Source organism: Ursus maritimus, unplaced genomic scaffold (genome assembly GCF_017311325.1).
Source record: "Ursus maritimus isolate PB19 unplaced genomic scaffold, ASM1731132v1 scaffold_10, whole genome shotgun sequence".
NCBI classification, from domain to species: Eukaryota; Metazoa; Chordata; class Mammalia; order Carnivora; family Ursidae; genus Ursus; species Ursus maritimus.
Window position 1 is genome coordinate 35,774,217 of NW_024423344.1, and position 27,789 is coordinate 35,802,005.

The following is a 27,789-nucleotide window of genomic DNA, read 5'->3' on the forward strand; positions in this document are numbered from 1 at the left end:
TCTTAAAAAAAAAAGAAATTAAATGAATATTAGTTATGCAATTTGGACAATATAATCTTTAAGTCTAAAAGTGACTGTCTAGGAACACTGAAATATTTAAATATCTTTGAAAATTTTAGTGTACCTTGGTCTCATTATTATTCATGTAAACTCTCAACTTTTATGATATACAAACTAATAAATCAGTGAAAAGCCATAATTCACTTAATTGCCAAAACTTCTTAAAATTTGTAACAATCAACAAATGAGAGTAACAAAGAATAAACAGTTCATGGGCTGTAATTACATATTTCACAGATCTCTAGTAAGACAGCTTCTAGGAAAGTAACCTAAGGAAATAATAATAGATACGTGCCAAGTTACATACGTAAGATCCATTATGATATATTATCTGATGTATTATCTATTAGAATTCTATACATTATTTGAAATGTTATAAAATATTAGATGACATGCAGGGTTTCATACTTGAATATAAGCCAGTCAGCAAACAGTTACAAAACAGTGTGTAGGATTATACATGAAACCTACTTGCAGTTGAACTGAATCGTGCCGGAGACCTTCCACAATAGATGAAAATCTGTCAATTTTTCTTTCTTCTCCAGCTGATGTTAAAGCTTCTAAAACTTCTTCAAGGCTATCAGAAATTTGGAAATTAATTAAATTGCAGAAATTAAATAATCCAATGCCTTAATACAACTGCTTGATCTACTGAACTCCAGAATCACTACTCCTAGGTAAGCAGCAACATTTTAAAAACTAACTGAGTGCATAGCATGTATCAAGTAGTAGCTACATGTTTTTATTCATTTATTCCTAATAACCCTATGATGAGGGTTATTTATCAAACACTCATCAAGTGCTTTCTACACATCAGGCACTATTTAAACCAGTTTACAAATATTAACTCGTTTTAATGTATATAGTTCTAAGAAGTAGGTATCATCCCTTATTATAGATTAGGAAACACAGGGAGAGAAAAGTTAAGCAATTTGTCTGAGGTCTCACATCTCCTAAATGGAGTAAGGATCTGAAATCGGACAGTCTGTGTGGTGTGCACTGTCTCGGCATTCTTAACCACTACACTCTCCTTCCTTTTAAGTATAAAGAAGTCTGGTAGCCAAAAATACATAGTAGTAAGGATTTATAGTCAAACATAAAAAATAATGGCTGCACAAGAACTACACTTGCTACTCCTTTAAAGAACAGTGTGTTAACATGACCTGGTATACTGTAGAAACTCAGTTTGTAGACACAGACATGTAGACAGTAAACATTATTTACATCATTTTGATAACCTGTTATGAAGTCAAGAAATAATAAATATGGATGTGGAGGAAGAGGAAGGTGAAGAAAGAGGAGGAAAAAGAGGGTAAAAAAGAGGAGGGAAGGAGAGGGACAAGAAGAGGTAAAGGAAAGAACAAGTGGTGAGGGAGGGAGAGGGAGAGGGAAAAGAGAAGACAGGAGAAATGGAAGGGAAAGAGGGAGGAAGAGAAGGATGGAGTAGGAGGACAGGGAGAAAGGCCAAGGCGGAGCACAAGCAGCATCGTGTGTGTCGCATTAAATAAACACTTCGGGTTCTGCAATACAAATAACAGGGTCTTTTGAAAATGGGAAAGGGAACGTGCTGAAGGTGTGTGCCTGGCTTGGTGTGCTGGGACTGCCGCTGGGGACATCCATGGATACACCACGGAGGGCAAGGCCTGAGGAGTGCCTGCAGACTCTCCAACTCGTCCACACTGGGCAGCCCAACAGAACCCAGCCCCGGCAAGGTCAGCACAAGGACAATTTTCAAATGTGTGCTGGAGGTTCCGCTTACAGGCTTCTGCCTAGCCTTTATGAAAAAGCTATTTCTCTTTGTTCTGTTAGTTGTTCAGTTTTTTCCTATCTTTATCCTTTTTATTTGTTTGGTTTTTGTTTCAAGGTTTTATTTGAATTCTAGTTAGTTAACACATAGTGTGATACCAGTCCCAGGAGTAGAATTTAGTGATTCATCACTTACATGTAACACCCAGTGCTTATCACAAGTGCCCTTATCTTTAGCCTTTTTAAAAGGCATTTAATTTTTAAATGCATCCTATAATAAGTAACCCAACCTTAAAAAAAAAAAACAACTTATCTTTATAATTATCTTTTAATATGTATGTGATGGTCTTTTAGTTACAACCCTAACACATGTGGATAATGTCTTTAAAGCTTAAAATTCCAGGATGTACTCTATGGTCAAAGACTCTGTACCTTCGACCAGTAAAGTACTACTATTTCATATTGCACTTTTAAAATCTCCCTTACAAATAGATTTTCAAATATACAATGTTTGCTTTTATAAGGGACTATACATGAGTCCGAATTAACTATCTGAAAAACAAAAATACATAAGAAACAGAATCCATTTGTATATATTTTTAAGTCTTCATTGAGAATTTTTATTTAAGGTTTGAATTCAGAACAGTTTAAAATAAATAAGATGAAGAAACAGTTTTCATAGAGACATGTTAGCCTATAACTACTATGTTGACTGAGAGATCATTATTACTCAAACATTTCTGTTTAGCCAATTATGAATCTGAATCAGCTGCTTTAGTATTCATTTATTAACAGTAAATTCCAGTCTAAAATAGAATAATGAAAACATTAAGTAAATCAAATTATACTGTTATATAACTAGAGAAATGAGTTGAGAAGACTCACATGCTTTCCTCTCCTACAATGCATACCGCAGAGAGGAGTTTCACCACATCTGTCATCATACTCGGGTGCTCGGGATCGATGGCTTTGGCTAATAGAGAAAGACTCCTCTCTTCACTCATAATTCTTTCCAAGCCATACTATAACATTTTGGAAATAAAACGTTAAATGTTAGCCGTTTATTGGGGAGGGGAGGAAGTAGCACCCTAGAGGAAGCATAATTATTTAAAAAGTTGACAGGATATTTTTACACTTAGTAAAAGCCAGAAAATATAAGGAATATACAACATTCTAAAAATTTTTTTTAAATAAAAATTCATAGAAGTAGGAGAGTCAACCAAATATAAGTAACTTCTCAAAGTTGATTTTACAATGGTAGGACTGATAATTATTAAGAGAGATAAGTAACCAAATGGAGAAAGGGAGAAGCAGTGAGGAAAATTGAGATTTCCCAACAGAAACAGACAAAATGAACAGTCCATTTTTGAATCAGGCCCTGAGGGCATGAGGAGCTTTCCTGGGAAGGAAGGTGGGTGAGGGACACACTACCACAAGGAAACACACAGATCAACTCTATCCCACAAAGACAGAATGAGAACCCACAGGTGCAATGTCAAGTTTTCAAGCAAAAAGTAAAATTTTAATGAAATTAATCCAACATATCTAAAATATGATCGTTTCAACATAATCAATATAAAACATTTGTTGATGAGCTATTTTACCCTTTTTTTCTTCTAAGTATTCAAAATCCAGTGTCTATTTTCTATTTACAAACCCCTCAATTCAGACAAGCCGCATTTCAGGTGCCCGGCAGCCACATGTGGCAACCACATAACTCAGTGCAGACCTAGAGAGTAGCACTGAGTTCCTAAGATGGGCACGAGTTGAAAGATGACTTGGGCAGATACCATGCAGAAACTGCCATGAGGAGCACAGGTATTCTAATCAGAATGATATTTTATCATCGGAAAGACAATGCAGTTGTAAACACATTATATAAATGGGATGATGCTGGCTAAGGATAAAGTTTGTTTGCTACTGCTAGGATGTCACATCCAATTAGAAGATAAGGAGTCATGTTAATGACTTCATGTTTTGATTTAAGGATGTATACATCTCTTAGGGCCCACTTACAATCTATGGAAGATAAGTATCAAATAACAGAGGATAAATAGAAGCAATAAAATGATACGATTTATCTTCCATGCATCCCAGAGGATCCTTCCAAAGAGTGAGAAATTGGTTGATTAGAATTACTACTGAACGCAAAAAAAGGACCTTAATCCCAATTACAGACCTATGAACTATGGCTCAACTCAAAATTAACACTAGATATAAGTATCAAAGTTAAATCTGTAACAAGCTTAGACTCAAATGCTGTGAGTATGAAATCTTATTTATAATTTTCCTATCTCGCAGATTCCATTTATAGAAAGAAGCCGTTACAGTGTGCTGAAATACCGCATTTGCTTTATACCGCTACCTAAGGAACACAGGTACAAAGGAAGCAGCACAGGCAGGAGGGCCCAGGGCCCCAGGATATGCTTTCTGGAGAGACTTCTCCCTCTTAGTGGTGATAGAGAAAAGTTTACAAATAGACAGCAAAACCAGCCAGGAAATGATCACTTTCGTGATGCCCTGGGCTGTCTCATAACTGAAAACAAAGAAAGAGAATACAGGCATGGGGCCAAGGACCACAATATTTTTTTTATATTATATTATGTTAGTCACCATACAGTACATCCCTGGTTTTTGATGTAAAGTTCGATGATTCATTAGTTGCGTATAACACCCAGTGCACCATGCAATACGTGCCCTCCCTACCACCCATCACCAGCCTATCCCATTCCCCCAGGACCACAATATTCTTTGATAATCATTCCAGGGAATTGTCAGAAGCTTATAAGGTACCACTTAGATCCAATTCAAAAAGTCAATCAGTCAATGATTACCAAGTACCAAAGGGCTGGCTCTGTCCTAAGAAACCTGAGGACTGAGTGAAGCATTTCCCCTTCATTTCCCACCTACCCAGACGTCCTTAACCAACGCCCGCACCTCTGGAATCAGAATTCGGGGGCTCTTCCAACTTACTCAAGGCAAGGCACACCGATTTCCTCCAGACGATACTACCTCCCTTCTCTGCGGAGCCCTCCAGCTCTAAACCATTTCGTGTGGAGAGCAGAATATGAGCATTCTCGGATTTCATAGTTTTGACTAGCACCCCCTAACCTCCAAAAGCTCCATCATCAGTGGTATTCTGACTCTGCTAACACAAAAGCATGTAGTGCTCATTCTAAGGCTGGAATGAGGCCAGCTGACCACCACTGCATACCTAGAACTACAGGCAGAATTGTTGCCTACTTGAATAAAATTACTCTTGTTCAGTTATTTCAAAAAAAAAAAAAAAAAAAAACAGTACACAACAAAAACTGTGGATTCTGAGAGAAATCATCAACTTACCAGTGCTAGCATCTAAAGTGCATTAAATGAAGCCTATTATAAGGTTAGAGGCAGTGACAAATTTTGGAAGGTCTAAGGATGTCTCTCTACTGAATGTCAAGGACCCACCCTGGTTTATATGAAAACGTATGTGTTCTAAACCGAAGACTAAAGCCAGGTTCCATCTGCATTCTACCTGAGACCTATTATTACCTAATAGATGGAATTTCAAGCCATTGCAAAAGAGTTCGGTGGGAGAAGGGGAAGACCTTAAACCCTGTGTAGGTGCTGAACAGGCCATGAATACTGATGGTGGCTAACTCCCTCTGGTGAGCTCATTCCAGGAGCAAAGAGAACACGGGTGAAGGTAAGGGCGCTGGCCTCAGGGGCAAAGCACCTTTGCTGCGGCTGCACACCTTACAGCAACACACAGAAAGTTAACTGACCAAAATGAAGCCCCTGCTCTCATTATCTCTCAGTTCAAATATATTTCACTTCTCGTCCTTTTGTTTCCCCCTAATATTCAAAATCTTCTTCCAAATAGAAAATATTTATCAGTCCAGTTTATTATAGGATATTCACTTCCACCTGTTACCAGATTTGCTCATTATATTAATAACCAAATACGAGTACCTAATAAGGTACCACTTTCTTTTAAGACCTGTATTTTTTCATCATTCAATTAACTCCTTTAAACACCACACAGTGAGATAAATGAAAAATCATCAACCAATCTTGGGGGGGGGGGTCTTTACTGAAAAATTATTTCATATATTATTAAGTTTAGAATTTAGACATTATAATACTAATTCCAAGTATCAGCAACTTTCTATTCTTATTGGCACAGGTGATAGCAATCAACACAAACAATATATTCCAGCTCCACAAATACAAACTATAAGCAAAAGCAGTCTATTATAAGAGACACACTACATCAATTAGAACCTAAATACATAAGCTTTACTCGCTCTCCAATTCAATCTCAAGCCAAGCAGCACTATTACCCTCTGTATACTACCTCACCTCACTTTGATTATGGGTATTCTCAAATTCAAAGAATGATCCACAAGATTACTCACGGTACCTAAAATCTAATTCTTACAGAACTGTGAGTTCAAATCTAGAATATATTTGAATATATAACAACATAGAGAGGATTTCTATATCAGATAGTCCCTTGAAAATCTTATCTGACTAGAGAAGGCAGGGAGGTAAAAAATATTTCATTGGTTAAAAACAAAACTCAGCTCAAGGAAGTGCTGAAAAATAAAACAAAAATAATCTGAAAATATAACTTTTTGCTACATTTAATAAAAAGAAATATGAATGTTAATTTAAGTACCATTACTTGAGTGTGTAGTCAGTCCTCTAAAGGCTTATTTTAAAAATGTGAAATATTAAAAACTAAAATTAATCAGAAATATATAGACAGTTTTGCTCTAAAACACAAACCATCCTAACACCATAGGTAAAATTCCACTCCTGCTGTCTAATGGCAATGAAAACACTATCATTACTGCACCCATCATGAGGTAGATATGTTTAGATGCTGAAGCTAAAGACATGGCATGGGATAGAGCTAATTTCTGCAATTAACAGTACAAATTCTACTAAAAATGGAAATGCTGTCAGATACATCTGACTTCAGTTAGGAGCTTCCATTATTTCTCTCTTCTAACGTATCCCTTCAAATATGCAAGCTCTGCAGACCCGCCCTATTACCCTTGGTCTCAGTATTACTTACATTAAGCACCATTCCTCCCTTTCTGGGACCTGCTTCCTATCGGTTCACATTAATTTCATTGCAGATTTCAGTTCCTAAACTAAAAAAACGGTCTTTCCAACTTGATTTTTTGGTAATAAGCGTTACTGCAGACCACGTTTAATTATCATGTATGACTTCAAAACTTATTCATGCTATTCTTTGAGAAGGAAGGGAGGAAGAGAGAGGGGAACAAAAAAGAGAGTAGAAAGAGAGGATTAATGTGCACATGAGGATTTAAGCATCACGAGAGGATCCATTCATCCCCAAGTTTCTCCTGTTGAGAGATGGTTGATTTGATACAAAACTAGAAATCGACACAATTCAATATTTTTTCCATTATGTACTCAACAGCTTATCAAAGCAGTACATCTCTTTAGTGCAGATTCCTAATACACAACTGTATTTCATAAAAATTCTCTAAGAACTGGTGAAGAATACAATATAATTACCTATGTACATACCTGTGTATTCATCAAAGCCTTTAGACACTGTATGACTTTATGCTGATTCTTCTTTACAATTTTTTCTTGTCTGCATTGGCATAAAAAACATCAGTATTAGAATTATAATTGGACAGGCAAATGTAGCTTAATTGAAAATAAAAATGAACAATATACTTACATTTTGCCACTTATCAGTCTTTCCAAAATGTCCAGTAATAATCCAAGCCCCTCTCGTCCAAAGCTTTCTACCCAACTGATAAACAGGAAAAGAAAAAAAAGAAAAAAAAACAAAAGGCAGTTTACATGGTCAGTATTCTAGTTTGAATATCCCAACACAATATAGTCACAAATATTTTACCCTTATCATGTTCTAATCATAAATACAAGAATAACACCAGGTACAAAATCAATCATGATTTATTATCTTACTTGTGAAAGGAAGAGTAGCAATGGGATAAACCAGCTTGTGAGAGCTCACTGTGCCCATCGCTTTCGTTCTCTGTGTCCAGCACCATTGTGTTAGTAGCTAGAATCTGCCATGTTGGAAGTACTACACCACAGAAATCAGCAAATGCTGCCAGTCAGAGCATCTCCCCCCACCCAGAGAGCTGGCTGTTAAACATTTACCAACACACCACTGGATAAGACTCACTTTAGAATTTTCCTAAAAGCAGAAATCAGGCAAGATTAAAAGAGGGAAGACTCAGGGATGCGTGGGGGGCTCAGTCAGTGAACCACCTGCCTTCGGCTCAGGTCATGATCCCAGGAACATGGGATCGAGTCTCACATCGGGCTCCTTGCTCAGTGGAGAGTCTGCTTTTCCCTCTGCCTCCTGCTCCCCCCGCTTATGTGCGTGCTTTCTCTAACAGATAAATAGAAATCTTTAAAAAAAAAATTTTTAATTTAAAAAAAAAAGAGGGAAGACTCAGATCTAAAGATTGCTGAAAAAAAATTCAAGACATTGAAAGAGATGTTTTAGGAAAATTTCTCAAACCACTGACATGCATTCTACAAATGTTAATTTCCCAAGTTACAAAATTAAATTTTTTTAAAAGAGCTTTGTCGTTATTTTTAAATGAATATATTCATCTTGACCAAGCCACCTCTTTTCATAAACCAAATGATATAATCACAGTACTGCAATATAATTAGGACACTACCACCAATAGTCAACAGCTCACCTTGATTATAGAAAAACTACCTCAATATTAATACATTTTTTCAGTAGTGATTTGAAAGCCTTTGAACAATAAAGAATATATTGTTTCCCAAAAAGCAGGAGGAAGGAAAAGATAGGATATATAACGGTTTATTTCTTTGTATATATGTTTGTATGTATGATTTTGTGCGTAAGCCTTGAAAAATGGAACTTTAAGGGCAAAATTTCATCCAATAATTAAAAGCAATTCTTAAATACGAAGAACACATTTAAGTCACATACCAGTATATAATACCATCTTCTTAAGACAGAACATTTCCTATGACAACAATAAAAACCAAACACAACATTTTTAAATGAAATAATATTGTTTAAAAAAATTCATCTTCATTTGTACACTTGTGAATACAGCTTATTTACCTGTAAATATTCAGAATCTGAATCCTCCCACCACCAAAAAAAAAAAAAAAAAATGCAATTTGCCATTTAGATTGCAGACTCTCATCAACTATTTTATTCATCTCTTCCCTGTCCAGTGAAAGCCAGTGAGTAACTAATTCAAGAATGTACTTAAGCAACAAACATACTCTGATTCTCTCCTATAAAGGAAAAGCCTAAAGATCACTATTAGAGTGAAGGTGAAGAAAACAACCTAAATAGAAGCCAGTGTTTTGAAACCGGGATGCTACTTCAAAAGTGTTGAGTTTACTCTCCACTATCACCAACACACAGGTTACCTGTAGGCATTTCAAGCCTCACTTTCATGTTTTATGGAAACACCTACAGCATCTGNNTGAACCGTTTACCTTGCTGACATCCTATTCCGTGTATTTATTCTTATTTTAAATGAAGCAGGGAAGCTTGAAATCAAACACATAAAGAGTAATTTGAGAGGGGCGCCTGGGTGGCTCAGTGGGTTAAGCATCCAACTCCTGATTTCAGCTCAGATCAGGATCTCAGGGTCGTGAGATCGAGCCCTATGTGGGGCTCTGTGCGGAGTCTGCTTGAGATACTCTCTCCCTGTCCCTCTTCCCCTTCCCCTGTTCTCTCTTTCTAAATGGACAAACAAGATCTTTAAAAAAAAAAAAAAAAAAAAAAGCAATTTGAGAATGTTACTTGAGCCAACACCGAGACACGTGGACAGATTCTGCTCATCAGGCCCTCCTGTGTTCATTAGCCACAGCAGGACTTCAGTATTTTGTTTGAAGTGAATTTTTAACAATCTCTGTATACAAAGTATAGCCATGAAGATATTCCAAGGCTAATATAAGTGATTTAGGATTAATCATACTGCTATCTCCTTCAATGACTGTGGAAAATAGTCACTATTCCTAAAACTGCCTTATACCAAAATAATTCTAAATTATGTTAATAAAACAAAAGATTTTGTTTCACTTACTATGCTTCTGTTGGAGCCCACTATAAAATTTAGGAAGCCTATCAATCCAAATAAATCAAGTTAAGTCTTGTGGTCTGATTAATAGAACATATCTGTTGTTGTTTTTTTTTTTAATCACCCTGAATATAACAATTATAACCAGAATAATGGGACCCACAGAAGTCCTCAAATCAACTATTTCTGGACCCGCCAAATAACTCTTCTGCACTATAGATTGTGAGTCATTAAAATAAAATTTACATCCACGCATGCATATTACATATGAACTAATTCTCTATAAAACAATCAATTGAATGTAAAGAAGCATTATATCAAATTATACTATAATCTTTTAACTCACAGTAGGAATTAATTTCTCATTAGAATCAGAGAGAATGGTAACAACCTAATGAAAGTCAGACTATACATTTCACAGAACATCAAAAACAAGCCAAGTAAGACAAGGCACAGGGGAGGAAGCAAAGATGCTTGATAACAAAGAAACACTAGAACATTTAAACATAAAAAGCTGGTAAAAGTACTTATTGAAAACTAATATTAAAACACAAATTAAATTTGCATAAAAAGGCTCCCTGTTTTCTTAGAAATTTGCAAGGCCAGCAGGGAGTTGTACTAACAAGCTGTCACTCACAAACCCATTCTCTCCAAACCTTGGCCCCCACCCTTACTGTTTTCGGCAATATTTTTAAAATGAGGGGCAAATATTACTTCTTATCTTTTCTGGAAAAGATGTTCAAGATAAAAAGTGATATTGAGTAGGTAGGTCTGTGGTACTGACAGAGGTTCATTGAAATCCATAGCTTCTTACAAAAGTAAAAAATTTCTCATCATCAACGTAAGCAGCAACGTGGAGAAAAAATAATCAACTGATCTATAAATGATCAATCTTCAGAAAACAAAATCTGTTCTATTTATTCTGTGCCTGTCAGCACAGTCCCATCAGGCATTATGTGGTTTAACTACAAACGGCATTCATGGATGAATGAGCACTGTGCAAATGTTTCTTCTTCATGAATAGAAATGACAGAGAGATTGGTATGTCATTTGTATTGGGAAAAAATTGCTTTAAAACAGCAAAAAGTAATGTGCTAAGTACTAATTTAACACAAAATCTACCTCTTAAAATTCTATAACAGGAAATATCAAACTCTTCTCTTTTAATTGCTTCAAAAAAAAAAAAAAACTTCTAAGTATATTGCCATTTAGCACTTCCTAGTAGGGGGCTCAATGCAGGAGCAAAGAAGAGGTGAAGAGGTAACAGAAGGGGAGAAAAAAAAGAGAGAGAAAAGGAGAGCAGGTCTCTAGGATTAAATGTTCAAACCATCTTTAAATAAATGTTCAAAGCAGCTTAGGCTTTGAAATTCAGTTATTGCTTCCTCAGGATGAAATCAAAGGTATGCAAAGTGGTTTCCTAGGTGTTGTTGGCTTTATGAAGCAAATACAGTCACCTCATTGAGCAGAAGAGGCAATAATCAGGTTTCAGATTTACTTCCTGGCCAAAGGAACACTACCCCCGTAGGTTTCCCACAGACTACAGTTACCCTCTCTCCTCCCAAACATGCTCCCAGGAAGAGAAAGACAAATGCACCACAGATCGTCAGAGCTAGAATAAACCTACCACATCCTAAGGGCAACCTGACCAGTTACATACACCTGGAGGAGAGGGACCATTTCTAATTTGTCTTTAAATTCCCTAGCACCTGAAACAGACTAGGCACTCAACAATGGTTTGAAAATTGAATCTCCTTCCATTTCTATATATAAGGAAAAGAACACACAGAGAGAGGTTAAGGTCACTTAGAAATAGCATCCAGGCCCGCTGATGCCCAGGCTCATACCCTTACTTTATAGATGGAGAAAAAGGTACAAAGCCTTGACATTTCCTCGGCAGCATCACTGAGCCTGTCTCAAACTTCGTGCCAAAAACAGCAATTCTGATTTCAGAACTGGTACTTATCCATACTGAACCAAGGATGCGGAATCTAGAGTCCCTGTCCTTATCACACTCTAGGACTTGATTGACTGCACCTCAAAGGGTGATGTTTCATTACCACTAAAGCAAGTGTTCACTAATGAAGTCACTCAGCCTTTAGGAAGGGCTCACTGTGTGCTCAAGACTGTAGTAGGTATGACAAATACTAAACTGAATAGAACACGTTCTCTGTCCTTAAAAGGATCACAGACCAGTGGGTGAAACAAATGTTGACCTAAATTATCTCCATAACGTAATAAGTATTAAAATCGTGGTGCTAAGGGAACAGAAGGCTCTACCCCTCCTAGGACCAAAGCCGCTGAGGTCTGACCTGAGTCTTGAAGGATAAGTCTGAGAAAGAGCAGTTTCTGAGGCGGAGGGAATATGTACAAACATATTAAACAGGAAAGACAGGCCTTTGCTGACTACCAGAGGAGGCTGTATCAGATAAAACCAAAAAGGTAGGAAAGAGCTTCTGAAAAAATTCTATATAATGTCGTGGGCAATGGGAAACCATTAGGACTATGTGGTAGGCAGAGTAATCTCACCCCTGCCCCCAGAAAGATACCATGGCCTAACACCAGAAGCTATGGTTATCTGATATAGCAAAAGAGGAAATAAAAAAGGAAATTGAGGTTACTAATCAGGGCATTTTAAAATAGGGAGATTATCCTAAATTATCCAGGTGAATCCAAGCTAATTACCTAGTTCATTAAAGTCGGAAGCATTTCCCAGTGGGATCAAAGAAAATGGAGGAAAGAAGAAAGATATAAAAGCATGAGAAGAACTCAACCTGCCTTTACAGGTTTAAAGACTGAGGAAGGGTAAAAGGAGCCAAGGAACGTGGGGGTGGGGGAGAACTCTAGAGCTGAGACAACCCTCACAAGACAGCCACCAAGAAAAAAGGGATGTCAGTCGCACAATTGCAAGGAATTGAATTTTGCCGATAACCCAAACAATCAAGCAAACATCAAGAACACGAGATCTCTCTCCATTTATTCAGAACTTCAATTCTCTTCATTGTGATTTTGTAGTTTTCACCGTAAGTTCTCTACATGATTTGTTAGATTTACACCAGTTTTGCTTTTTTTAATAGTATTTTTTCCCCCAAGGGGAGTGGTGTTAGGGGAAAGCAATAGTAAATGGAGTTTTCCAAAAGTTCATAACTAGTAAAAGAAATACTTTTTTTTTTTCAGGTGAAAAACATAAATTTCCTCTTAATATTGAAGTATACAGCACAGTATTGTCAGCTATATGCACACTATTGTACAAATCTCTAAAACTTTGGCATCTTGCGAAATGCAATTGATTTTTATCTTGAATCATGCACTGTTGCTGAACTTACTGATTAGTTCTAGTTTTTGCAGATTCTTTCAACTTTTCTATGTAAACAACCATGTCATCTACAAATAGGGACAATTAATATTCCTTCCTAACTTACATGTTTTTGTTCGTTTTGTTTGCGTCTCATTGCTCTGGCTAGAACTTCCAGCACCGTGTTGAACAAGAGGGGCAAGAGCAAACATCCTTACCTTATTCCCAGCCTCAGGGGGAAATGTTGAGCCTTTCATGTTTAATGTTAGCTTTAGAATTTTTGTAAATTCATATTAAGTGGAGAAAGTATTCCTCTGTGTTAGTTTCCTAGAGTAGCTATGACAAAGTACCACAAAGTAGAGAACTTAATAGAGAAGTTCATTCTCATAGATCTGAAGCCTAGAAGCCTGAAGTCAGCAGGGCCAGGCCCCCTCTGCAACTATCAGAAGAACCCTTCTTTGCCTCTTCCTAGCTTCTGGGGGTAATGGCTAATCCAGGATTTCCATACCTCTCACCACATGGCACTCTGTTTCTCTCTTCTTAAAAGGACATAAATCAGATTAAGAGCCAACTCTATTCCTTTATGACCTCATCTTAGTACATCTGTAATAACCCAGTTTTCAAATAAGGTCACATTCTAAGGCATCAGGACTTAAAAACCTTTTTCTGGGGGACAGAACTCAATCCATAACATTCCTATTTTCCCCCCGGAGTTTTTATCAGGAATAAGTGTTCAGTATTGTCAAAGCTTTGTCTGCATCTATTGATATAGGATTTTTCTTCTTTAGCCTTGTTGATAAAGTACATTACGATGAAGATTTTCATGCCTACGTTCCTGATAGACATTAGTTTGTAAATCTGGGGTTTGGGGTTTTGTTTTGTCTTTATTTGGTTTTGCTAGCAGTACCAGCTTCATAAAATAAATTGTTTCCTGCTCTTAGATTTTCTGGATGAGGCTGTGTAGAATTGGTATTAATTTTTACTCAAATCTTTGGTAGAATTCTCCAGGGAAATCATCTGTACTTGAAGATCTTTCAGGGAGTCTTAAAATCATAATTTAATTTCCTTAATAGAGGACAATTCAAATTTTCTTTTTCATATTGGGTGTGTAGTACTTTGCTCTTTGAAGAACTGGTCTTTCCATTAAGTTGTCCCATTTGTGCTTCAAGTTTGTAGTGTTGCCTTACTACCCTGGTAACACAGGATCTTCAGTGACACTCAGTTTTATTACTGATCCTGGCAATTTGTCCATTTTTTTCACCAATAATAAAATTTTAAGTTTTATTCATCTTCTCAAAGAACCACATCCTTGTTTCATTGATTTCCTCTATTGTTACTGTTTCCAATTTAATTGATTTCTACTCTTTATTATTTCCTTCCTATTTGTTTTGGATTTTTTTTTGTTTGTTTTTAAGATTAAGGGTTAACTAAAATTATTGACTTGAGCCCTTTTTCTCTTTCTCTACCTAATGCAGGTATTCAGCACCACAGATTTCCTTCCCTGTACTACTTTAGATGTGTGCCACAAGTTCTGAAAGGTTGTATTTTCATTAACTTCAGTGTATTTTTTTTTATTTCCCTTGAGACTTTTTCTTTGACTCAAGGATTATATACAAGTGTGTTATCTACTTTGCAAATGTTTGGATATCTTCCTGTTATCTTTCTGTTATTGATTTCTAGTTTGAGTCTTTTGGTGGAAGAACACATGTGGTAGGATTTCAATTCTTTTAAATTTGATTAGATTTGTTTTGTGGCCCAGGATATCGCCTGTGTTGGTACACGTTTTAAGAAAAGAATGTGTACTCTATTAGATGGAATGTTCTATAAATACACATTATGTACTTTTGCTTGATAGTAGGGTTGAGTTCTTATATCTTCAGTGATTTTCCACCTAGGTGCTATACTGATTGTGAACCGAGTTATAAAGTCTCCAAATATATTTGTGGATTTATCTATTCCTTTCTAGTATTTTTGCTTCATACACTGTGCACATCTGAGTTTGACGTGTACACTTAGGATGGGTCTTCTAGTGGACTGACTCCTAAAAATACATCCTTTTCTTTAATCTGAGATCCACACTATAGGATATCAAAATAGCCACAAGTGCCTTTTTATTAATATTTGCATAATACATATTATCTTTTCACTTTCCATTTGTCCATATCAATATATTTGAAGTGAATTTCTGATAGAAAGCATATAGTCAGGTGATGTTTTTCATCTACTCTGCCAATCTCCTTTAATTAGCATAACCATTTATACTTAATGTAATTATTGATAAGTTTTCACTCTCGTATTTATTTCTTGAATAGTATTCGTTCTGTTTGTTCATTTTCTTTTCCCTGTCTTCCCATGGTTTACTAAAACGTTTTAGAATGATTTTTTGATTTATGTTTTTTATTTATAGCTCATGTAACTTTTCTAGAGGTCGTTCTAGGTACATCATAATATATCAAAGTTTACTGGCATCATCATTTTACAAGCTTGAGTGACTTGTACAAACTTTCCCTCCTGTTATGAATCAAAACAGTATACCTCAAAATTCACATGTTGAAGCCCAAACCCACAATGTGATTATATTTGAAGATAAGGCCTTTATAGAGATAAATAAGGTTAAATGAGATCATAAGGATAGGGCCCTAATCCAGTAGGACTACTGTCCTTGTAAGAGCAAGAGACACCAGGATTGCACACCCACAGAGCAAAGGCCACGTGAGGACACTATAAGACAGCAGCCATTTGCAAACCAAATAAAGAGGCCACATAAGAAACCAACCCTGCCGGCACCTTACCATGACCTGAAGGCTTCCAGCCTCCAGAACTGTGAGAAAATAAGTTTCTGTTTAAGCCACCCAGTCTGTAGCCTTTTTGTTACGGCAGCCCAAGCTAACACACCTCCCTTTATGCGCCTTTACCCTCCCCGTTTAGAGTATAGCTTTTCTAAGTATTTCTTCTACACAGATTTAGAACTGTGTCAGACAGATATAATTTTTGCTTCTACCAACCATAATTTAGAAAATTCAATAAAAGTATACTTATCCATATTTTTACTGATATTGTACACTTTTTCTTCCCAATATTTCAAGGATGCCTTCTTTCATTGTTTATTTCATTTAGAAAATGTTCTTTAGCCATTCTTTTAGGGTGAGTTTTCTGGCCACAAATTCCCTTTGGTTTCCTTCATCTGAGTATGCCTTGATTACCCCTTCATTCCTAAAGGATACTTCTACAGCACATAAGATTCTGATCTGACTGTTCTTGCTTTATTTAAAAACTGCTTTACCACATGCTTTGGGCCTCCATAGTTTCCAAAGAGAATTTCAGTGTCATTCCATTGGTTCTCCCTGTAACTAAAGCAGCATCTCTTGCTGCTTTCAAGATTTCTCTTTTCAGTTGTCAGAAGTTTAACTAGGATACATCTTAATATGAGTTTCTTTGGGTTCATCTTATTTATGGTTCAGTTTCTTGAATCTGTAGGTTTATATCTTTTGCCAAATTTAGAAAATTTAGCCATTATTTCCTCATATACTTTTTTATCCTGCCCTCTTTCTCAAATAATTCTAGGATTTGGGTAACAAAATGTTAAATCTTTGGTTACAGCACCACAAGTCCCCAAGGCTCTGTTTTTTAATTTTCTCTCAGTGGAGGCTGGGTAATTTCTTTTACTCTATACTGCAGTCCATTTCTTTGTTCTCATCCCTACATTTTGTCATTGTACTCCAGTAAGTTTTTCATTTCAGTTACTGTATTTTTCAATTCTAAAATTTCCATTTGAGCTTTAAAAAAGAATAAAGTTTCTTCTACGTATCTACTGAGACTACTCTTTTTCTCCCAGCATATTCATAATTATTCATTAAAACATCTTTATGATGGCTCCTTTAAGCATCCTTATTAGAATATTCACATAACAGGGTAACTCAGTCAGTTACTCTTGATTTTGGCTCAGGTCATGATTTCAGGGTTGTGAGATTAAGCCTTGCATTAGACTCCGTGCTCAGAACAGAGTCTGCTTGCCCCTCTCCGTCTGCTCCTCCTATTCTCTCTCTAAAATAAATAAAATCTTTTAAAAAAGAATATTCAAATATCTGCCAACCCAATGTTGGCATCTATTAATAATGGTCTTTTTGCATGCAGTTTGTGATCTTCCTCCATTTTAGTAAGACAGTTGTTTATACTGAAATATGGAAACTTAGACTATTACGTTACGATAGTCCAGGTTTTATTTCAATCTCTTCTTTTGTAGCTTACATCCTATGATACTGCTCCAGTGGAGGAAGGAAAAGCATCACCTCACTGCTGCCAGGTGAAAACAGAGGTCCATGTTCTCCAATTGGTCTCTACTGACATCTTAGGAAGAGGTCTTTTTTTTTTTTTTTTTAAGATTTTTATTTATTTGAGAAAGTGAGAGCCCAAGCAGGGGGAGCAGCAGAGGGAGAAAGAGAGGCAGGCGCCCCACTAAGCAGGGAGCCCAACATAGAGCTCGATCCCAGGACCCTGAGATAATGACCTGAGCCGAAAGCAGGAAGAAACTTAACCGATTGAGCCACCCAGGTGCCCCAGGAAGGTGTTTCTTGTTATTGCCAGACATGAATGGGAGTCTGAGCTCCCCACCTGGCCTCCATGGTACCTCCCTGACAGGGAGAAGTAGGACTGCCTCATTATGCTCAAGTAATCTCCACTAGAACCAATGGGAGATGAGGTTTGTTTCCAACCCTATTTTTGTCAGTTGTACTAATTACACTTATTAGATAATTTAAATTACATAAACAGACAAATCACTATAAAAATAGCTATTTCTATGAAAACGAAGCCTAAGGCTTTGAAAAAGTTTTTTCAGTAACATTTTAAAAAGTGGCATAGAAGTATATGTGGACACAAGTGTATATTATTGAGAGACATCAGAACAATTTTTTAAGACAAATTCTATACTCTATACTTTGTAAGAGCCTTACATTTCTGTTCCACCTTAAAATACTAATATGAAGAAGATAATGCATCAGGGATGTGGTTTAATCAACCTGTGTCTATTCTTAAGAAGTAGAGTAGGCACTACCCTAGCCTCCACATCAAAAGCCTAAAGGAAAAAAAATGGATTTTTAATCTTTTGAATCCAAAGGATGTTTAGGATATATATGAATCATTTATCACTCCGTGCTTTTGCCAATTTCCCCAAAAACCAACAGCATTAAACAAAAGGACCTCCTCAGTAGACACATACACAATTCCACCCAAGAAGTGGCTAAGTAGGCGATATTATATTTTGTCTTCATTTTGCTTTTGTGTATTATCTATTTTCCTATAATGAACTCTTTTTGTAAGAAAAAAAAATTTTAATTACCCCAAAGAATAATCTTACATAAATGCCTAGGGAAACACAAAGTTATTTTGCTAAAAAAAAAAAATCAATATAAGAAGCATCCTGAAAGGGGAAAAAAAATACCACTGGTCTTATGTGACAAAGTAACAAATTTTATACCTTAACCTTAGAAGGTCAGCTTTAATACTGTGTAATATCCAAATCCAATTTACATTCCTCTGTCAGAGTAATATATCACCAATGCTGAATATAATTATAGCTTATTTTAGCTTTCATTTTCACCTACTCTTAGCAAGGTGACTAAATACTTAAAATGAATGGGGTGGGGAGGGGGGTACAAAGCAATTAACATGCCCTGTAGGGCAAAACACACATACACCCACATCCTAACCAATGGCCCATCCACAAAAATTACACTAAATTATACAGCCAGATAGGGAATTCAGAAATTCAGGAACTAAATAATGTTCTGATTTAAAAATCTACCAAACTTCAAAATACAATCATTAACGTGTATTTTCTAGGAACTGATTTTTAAAGGGATTATGTATTTAAACCCAGTCACTTATTCTCCCTTCTAATATTAGATGAAACAGTAGAATAACAAACTAAGAAGTTTATTCTCCTGGTTACTTTTTAATATATTGAAAGGTATAAAATGTCTAGAGGAAGTGTTCAAAATAAAATGAAAAGAAAACCAGATGAACTGCAGTGATGAAAAACAAATCACCAATATAAGAAACATGAGCCCTTGATCATTAGATGAAAAAGCAAGAGAACTATAGAGGTAAAATAACATATCCTAGCATGTGCTCTGATCAAAACTTCAGTCCACTATTAAAAGAAACATTGTAGAAAAAGAAATAGTTGGTAAGGTATTAAATATGAGTAAGGAGGTTTCTTAGTATCAAATCAAAACATCATTACTTCAGGAAAGCATTAATGAATTATTCATTTTAAATTGACTAATTTGACAACCAATGTATGGGGGAAAAGAAATCATTACATTGCCGGTCTTCCATCATCTGTTTTCACCCTAAGTACCTGCTGCCCAACACTTGTCCCATAAACTTCATTATTAAGTCTATCATCTGCTCCTGATTCTATCAAGTTCATTGCTACGTTCACTCAGCTGCAAATGAAACTATTTCATCTTTCAAGAGCCAAATCAAGTGTCCTTCCTCTTTGAACTCCCATTAATTTAAGTTTCTCCATTCGCTTACTGGGTTTTACCCACCTGGCCCCAGATATCCGTCTAGTTACTGCCCATTTGTCTTACTTTTATAGGAAAATGTCTCAATTTCATCACAAGAATGGTTAGTAGTTCTTCACTGCCCATTTATTCCATCTCACTTAATCTGGCTTCTGCCACCCAGACTCCACAAAATTGCTTTTCTCAAAGGTCACCAACAACCCTCCTCTTGCCAATTCTGAGAGTACTATCTTGCGCCAGGTCTCAGGAGCGCTCTGTGTGGTTTGTCACTTTCCCTATTGAAACACTCTCCCTCAGGCTCAGGAAATCAGCCTCTTTGGGTTTTCTTCCTCCCAAATGACCACTTGTCCTTCTGTGTTCCTTGTTTCTCTTGCCTTTCTAGACCACGGATAATTGTTGGAGATCCCCAGGGCTTGTTCTGGCCTTCTTCTATATCTTTTACACACACACACACACACACACACACACACACACACACACACACACCTTGTCCTACCTGAATTCTCAACTATTCTCAGGGCTTTATCTACACGTAAACAATAGATAAGTATCTCTACATTCTCCACTGAGCTCCAGACTCCATCATCTAGCTGCTTCCTTGATATCTCAAACTGTGAATCTCAAACATATCAAACCTAACATGATTAAAACACATATTCTGATTTTCTCCAAAATACATGAAACCAGTAAGAAAACCATCTTCCCTTATCTGCGTTAATGGCACTACTATCCACCTATTTGCTCAGGTCACACAACCTAGACGTCATTCTTGATTCCTCCTTTTCATTCGCACCCCACATCCAATCTATCAACATGTCCTACAGTTTCTACCACCAATTTGTCTGCAAAATCCACCTCCTCCTTGAGCCACCGCTACTACAATCCTCATCCAAGCCATGCTCATTCCTCCAGTGACTGTGCCATAGTCTCCTCTCTGATCTCCCTGTCCACTCTNTCCTCCTTTCAATCCATCTCCCCAGAGCAGTTCCTTTTAACAGGTAAATTTAGAAATAGGCCATTTCCTGTGTAAAACTCATTAACAGTCTCATACTTAGACTAAAAATTTTCTCTCTCTCCCCCAAATCACCTTTAAGGCCTCTCATGACCTGGGCATTGCCCAACTCTCTGATGGCTCCCTGGCCTCTGGGACTCCACCTCCCTCTCTCCACTCTCCTGCCTCACTGTTTCCCCACCTCAGGGTCTCTGCTGCCCAGGAGGTGGCTCCAGGCCCTGCACCAAAGCCTGGGACTCTCTTTACTAATTCCTTGTCTTCTTAAGCTCTTAAACTTTACCACGTCAAAAACATTCTCTGACCAGCTTGCATCTAAAAGCCTTCTATCGACTACCCTCAGTCCCTTATTTTTTTTTTTAACTGAAGTCGAATCTTCTATGAATTACATATTTTCTAGATCTCTCCCCCATATGCCTCATTACTGTGGTACCTAGCACAGCACCTGAGAGTTCTGGCTGCATGAGTAGATTAGCAAATACACCCTCTGCTACTCTGTTGCGTTTTATCCATGCCACACACAAAGATTTAATTCGGTAGGAGCTGGTGGTACCACTTACTCTATGATGTGTTAGACATTTCTCTCCAAATGGAATCTCAGTAATTTGAGGACAGGGAGAAGCCCTTGTACCTCTATTAGCTTTCCAACAGAGAAGTGTGTAAAGACATTCAAAATACTTGATCTCCTATCCTGAAAAATGAGCAGTATACCAGCTCACGCATTTTATTTCATGCTTTAATTTCCCTGTTCTTTTTACTATTCAACTCCATTTAGCATACACCCTGATTTCTTGAGTCCCATATTACAGTTCCACAACAACATAATATTCGGTGCACCACCTCAGAAATCCATAGCATGGTAGAGAGCGGCCATACCTACAGACTCGAGAATGCAAAGGCTGAAAACAAGCGCACCAAGAATATCACATGACTTTCTCATCTGTAAAACTATTGTCCAAAAGGGAAGCTTCTAGTGACATGTGGATTTAAGTTTAAATTCCATTCCTTAGTCATATTAAGCACCATACAAGTGCTGAATGGTCACGTTTCGAATACTGAACAGCACAGACCAAGAACATTTCCTGTACAAAGTTCAATTGGACTTCTGCTCAAATGAGCCTACTTTCTCTTTAGCTCCACAGAGGCACTCCAAGTGACCTCAGTGGATCTAACCCTCAAGTGTTTATCTTTTATGAATTTCAACATATGAAAGATGTTTAACATATGAAAACTACACCTATTTCTTTCTCATATATATCGATTACCCCAATCAACAAAAGACCTAGAAATCCATGCCCAATATGTATGATAAAGTTGCATTTTATTTCACATGAGTTTCTGAATCATAAAAATTAAAACTTCCTTCTATTGCCAATATTATTTCACCTACATTTGTATTAAGGCCTTCTATATGCAATTAATCCTTGAACAACGTGGGTTGTGTTAGGGGTGCTAATTCCCCTGGCACAGTAGAAAATCCATTCATAAACTTTTGACTCCCCCAAAATTTAGCTACTAATAGCCTACTATTGACCAGAAGTCTTAACCATTAATATAATCAATTAACACACATATTGTATATATACTGTATTCTTAGAATAAAGAAAGCTACAGAAAATGTTGAGAAAGTCTAAAAGAAAATAGCTGGGGATAAGTGTACACACACAATTCAAACCTGTGTTGCTCAAAGGTCAACTGTAGTTACGTACTTTTTTATGTATAGAGACAACAGGGAATACCAAGACAAAAATTGTGTTTTTAATCTTTACTTAACTCACCACGTAATACTTGAAGAAGAAGAAAGAAGAAAGAAGAAAGAAGAAAGAAGAAAGAAGAAGAAGAAGAAGGCGGCTCCACACCCAGCATGGGGCCCAACACGGGGCTTGTACTCATGACCCTGAGATCAAGACCAGAACTGAGATCAAGAATCAGACACTTAACTGAATGAGCCACTCGGGTGCCCCACCAAAGCAATACTTTTAAAACATAACAAGGCCAAAAAATTAGTATAAAGAAGGAACTACATAGACTCTTTGTATGTAGGATACTAAATAATATCTGAATAATATTATTCAATGGAATAATATTATTATTCACTGAATAATAATATTCAGTGGAAAAATTACTGAACTGTAGGCCCTATCCTTGCCAAAGAAACTGAAGTATTCAGTAAATAACATCATACTGGGACAACTGGGTGGCTCAGTCACTGAGCATCTGCCTTCAACTCAGGTCATGATCTCAGGGTCCTGGAATCAAGTCCCACATCGGGCTCCTTGCTCAGCGGGGAGCCTGCTTCTCCCTCTGCCTGCCGCTCCCCCTGCTTGTGCTAACAAATAAAATCTTTAAAAAAAATTCATAACATCATACTGATAACTGTTACAGATGTCAACATAGAGGCTTCCATTCTCTGAGGACATAGACAATTATCATTGAAAAGTAAAGTTTCTTGTATTTCACCTCTACGGTCAGGAGCAACTATACAAGTTTAAGAGCAGTACTTTTCCCAAATTGTTATAACACTCAATCTTTTGTTGTCTTTTAAACAGTAATCTAGTCTTTTTGAATAATTAGTTTTCAGTCACATATTCTTTCTTTTATGCTGAATATCAGACTACTGTATTTTAAAAAGGTCTGAAACTCTAATTGTGACTGACTTTACATTTGAATAGAATGTTTTTTAAAATTAATCTTGGCTATTCAAATGGCAATTTATATTTTATTTTAAATAGACTAGGAGATATATATATATTATAAAGTAGATTGGGAGGATTTTACAGTTCTAGGACCTTTCAGGTCAAGTATAAATTGAGCTACACAGCTCTTATTCACCACGTACAGAAAATATGTATTTCTCCGTTAAAAGCAATTACTATATTTTCAATGTACTGTACTTTTATTGTTAACCTTGCATTCAAAGTCAAAGCTTTTCAGACACAGAATTAACTTCGAAACCAAATAATTATAACACATTTTAATACCTCTATAAGCCAAAACCAAACTGTAGTATGAATGACAATACACCAAAGAGAAAGTCTCCTACCAGGGGGAAACATTCAGTCTTCCGGAAGGTCCCTCAAAGAAATTACACCAGCTTTGGAAGGACTGTGAAAATGCTGGAATGTATTGGCGTGCCCTTTAAAATATTAGGTTAGTACTCATTTATAAACATTAATATTTTCTTTCAGGGCACTTTTCATTAATATTTCATTCTTTTAAAACACTTTGGAAAGGACCTAAACACTTTGCAAAATGACCTAAAATTAGAGGGCATTTTTCTACAAATATTTCTTTAATAAGCAATATTAAGGGTCATAAAAGTTATGGATCCTGAATGTTAATTTAGACATAAATAATACAAAGCATATCCTAAGATACATGGTATTGTCTAAAGAAATAAAGAATATTAACATCCCACCTATACTTTATGACCTTATTGGAAACAACCTAGAAAAACTACTTTGAAGAGGTAAAAGTGTATCTCCCTGAGAAAAGTTCTGTAAAATAAATATGCACTTTTAGCCTACCAAAGACAGTGTTTCTATGAATTCTGTGATGTGCCATATTGCTGATTTCTCATCCCGGCTACAGCCAGCCACACTGAAGTCTGCCATTGCCCGTGGCTTTGGTACTGTCCGTCAGACACATCTCTCCTCTCCATTTCTATTCCTTAATAGCTAGTATGAAGCCCATTCCCTTTGCCTTATCCTTCCAAAACAGCACTCCCTGCTGAAGACAGCCTCTCTGGGATCACTCATTTCTTCTCTCAGGACTCTTGATGTAAATGCTCACTCATCCTTGGAGGTTTTAAAAATCCTTTAATCTTTCAGACTTCAATTCTTTCACATATTCCCATAGTCCTGAACCTAACTTTGGGGCTAGAATCATCATGCCGTATTTATGTTAAAGAAGTAAGCAGCTACGCAGAGGAACCAAGGTGTTTAAGCAGCAATGTCTAATAGGATTTCTTTTAGTGACATAAATGGTTTATACGTGCTGTTCAGTGTCCTCGCCACTAGCCACATGTGCCTCCTGAGCACTTGAAATGTTTTGGATCTTTTTCCCTCCACTTAATTAGTTTAAATACTACAACTAAGTAGCAGCTACCTTATTAAAACAGCACAGGAAGAAAAACAGAGCCACCTGAATGACTTGCCTCTCTGGTATCACTAATTAGAGGAAAAAGGAAAAAAAAAAAAAGGAAGGACCGAAGAAAATTCAAGAATGTAGATCACGAAGGAAAACCTTTACTCCTCTTGTCCACTTCAGAAATTATCACCATTAATAACACCATACACCTGTACATACTATTAATTCTCAAACTTTTTTCTAAGGCTTCTTTAAAAAAAAAAAATTTACAGCTCATGTCTTACTTTAAAACTCTAAAACATGTCAGGGGAATAAAAATAAACTGGAGCATATTACTAGTTCTCACTATCCTTCTCCTCTCATTTCTACAAAGGGAGAGGCCTTCCACTATGTTCCCCAGAAAAGAACTGCACTCCCCTCAGCTCAGGAGGTGAAGATTTCCCCCCACCACCACTACCCAGAAGGACTGATTTATCCGACTGGTGAAAGTGGTTCCTGACCCTGACCTACAGTTGTCTGTTCTTTCCGTTCAGGACAAGTTTGATTCAGTGGCAGTAACTACACTTCACCTTCAGAAGTCCCAGCCGTGCTCTACAACTTAGCCTTTCCAGCAGTACAGAGATTATTCCTAACTTCACTTCTGTCTCTACTTTAACTTATTCAGAACTCCAGGGCAAAAAAGGGGTCTATCAGTACCTCCACAAAACCAGTAGTTTGTACGTATATGTATGAAACAGGACAGCTGTTAGAGAAAATGAAATAAAGTTTTTTTGATGGAATCAAGGACTAAGTCATAAATAGAAAATGAAGATCTTTGGGAGGTGAAACAAAAGTAAGATACTGGAAAAGTATCAAAGTCAATGTAGGAGCTGAGTACGTGGCCATTTAGCGGGACTCAACTGACAATCTTCAAATCAAGATAGTTTCAGGAGATTCAGAGCAGGATAGTGTTTTGTATTCTTAGAAGTTTATGACCGGACTCAAGTCCTGTAGCGAATTATGAAAACACTTATTTACAGCTCCAAGTAGTAAGATAAAGAACCTACATATCCAACGAAACTAAAAACTGGAAGAAATGAGAATTCAACATTTACTGACATTTACAGATGTCTGACCCCTGTCCTCACTTTCCCCTACTTCCCCTTCTGCTGCTCTGTTCTAGCTTCAAAGGGGCTGACTCTGGAGGCTGTTCGCTGCTAGGCTGGAGCACTGGGAAGAAGGAAGAAACAAGGGTAATGCTCTCTCTCCCTCTCTCTCTGCCTTGCGGGTTCTCGGGCCACACCTGCATCTTCCCCATGGATCCAGTTTCTGCCATCGACACTAGCCTCTTAGCTTCCAGAACAGAGTTCTCTTCCTCTTCCTCCAGCACAGGGCTGGAGCAGCTTCCTGCTGCTGCTAATTAAGTGCTCACTGTTTCCAGTTTGGTTTCTCAGTCTTTACATCAGTTATTTAACCAATCTCTGGTATTAACTTAAAACAAACACCTTACAGCATGCTCTCCGGTGTCTGACTTCCCGTTAGGACTCTGACAACATACCCACTGCACACAGCTACACATGTGCATATAATCAGTCTCATTCTGGTTCCATTCCATCTCCTTCCTAGGAAAGCAGCTTTGGTAAGACTGACAAAAGCAACAGAGACTCCTCTAGGGTCATCATGCAGTATAATTAAGCTTTAAGAAGAGGTCGTCCATCTTGGTAAGAGAAAGGTTTGACTTGTCAATGTTTTGGTTTGAGTGCTCTGAAGAACCTACAACTCCCCCCCCCTCACCCCACACAACGTCATTTAGATCCACTGACTAAGAGTAGGGGCTCTGTGGGCAGGAGAGAAGGATGAAGGCCTGGGGGACTGGCAGTGACAATCAAGGAGGGACACTAAGTCGTCTTCACTCAACCAACATCGTACCTCTCATCATATGCATTGTCCCTTCCCCCAACCCTGGGACGGGCAGAGGACGTAGGAAACCCACACTTTCTACCCATTCACTGCCTCCATGTATTTCTAGGATAGTTTTGTGGAATACTACCACATTCCACAAACCTCTAATGTCAATCCATGATTTTCGAAAAGATAGAAACACCACTTCACCCAGATAAAGTGAGCAATGTCAAATATTCATTTACCACATTAATGAGGGAACCAGCAAGATGATGACCCTGGTTCAAAAGAACTAGAAAAAAATCAAAAAAATTTAAGGTAACTTAAAGGATAGAAGAATGCTAATTTAAATACAAGACTGACATCCTGCCGAGCAATAAAACTGCAACTTCTAGGGCTCGTCTTTAAAAAAATAAATAAAAGTATATAACAGTAAGGTAAAGTAAAATAAGAATATTAAAATACTAACATATGCACTTAAAAGATATGGAGCAAAAACACACAAGAAACTATTAAGAGGCATTCACCACTGACCAGCAGGTCTGACAATCAAATGACAGAAAGGAGGAAAGCTTTTACTTTTCTGTTTACATCCTTCTGAGAAATATGGATTTGGGACACACCAATTTAATTCTTTCTTTTTATTGTATTAAACTAGAGATCTAACAAATGTAGTGATCTGAAGGGGCACCTGTACCCCTATGTTTATAACAGCAATGTCCACAATAGCAAAACTATGGAAAGAGCCCAGAGTCCATCGACACATGAGTGGATAAAGGAGATGCGGTATGCGGTGTGTGTATTACATCATATATATATATGATGTATGTATGTATGTATGTGTAAATTTCATTTTTTGATGGCTTAGTATTCCACCGTATGTGTGGGTGTGTGTGCGCACGCGCACGCACACACACACACGCGGTGCAATACTACTCAGCCATCAAAAAATGAAATATTGCCATTTGCAATGATGTGGATGGAACTAGAGGGTATTATAGTAAGTGAAGTAAGTCAGAGAAAGACAATTATCCTAGGATCTCACTGATATCTGGAATTTAAGAAACAAAACAGAGGATCATAGGGTAATAGAGGAAAAAG

The 27,789-nt window shown here is 37.1% G+C and overlaps 1 protein-coding gene across 3 annotated transcripts in view; it reads right to left on the reverse strand.

Moving 5' to 3' along the window:
- DIAPH3 (diaphanous related formin 3) overlaps positions 1-27,789 on the reverse strand; it is a 475,864-nt gene that overhangs the window by 329,626 nt on the left and 118,449 nt on the right. For all 3 annotated transcript variants that reach the window (XM_040623366.1, XM_040623355.1, XM_040623377.1), the window contains 4 exons: positions 7,514-7,588; positions 7,354-7,423; positions 2,692-2,828; positions 532-637 (listed from right to left, as the gene is read on the reverse strand). In XM_040623366.1, the coding sequence (XP_040479300.1) occupies positions 532-637; positions 2,692-2,828; positions 7,354-7,423; positions 7,514-7,588 (388 nt within the window). The remainder of the gene's footprint in view (positions 1-531; positions 638-2,691; positions 2,829-7,353; positions 7,424-7,513; positions 7,589-27,789) is intronic.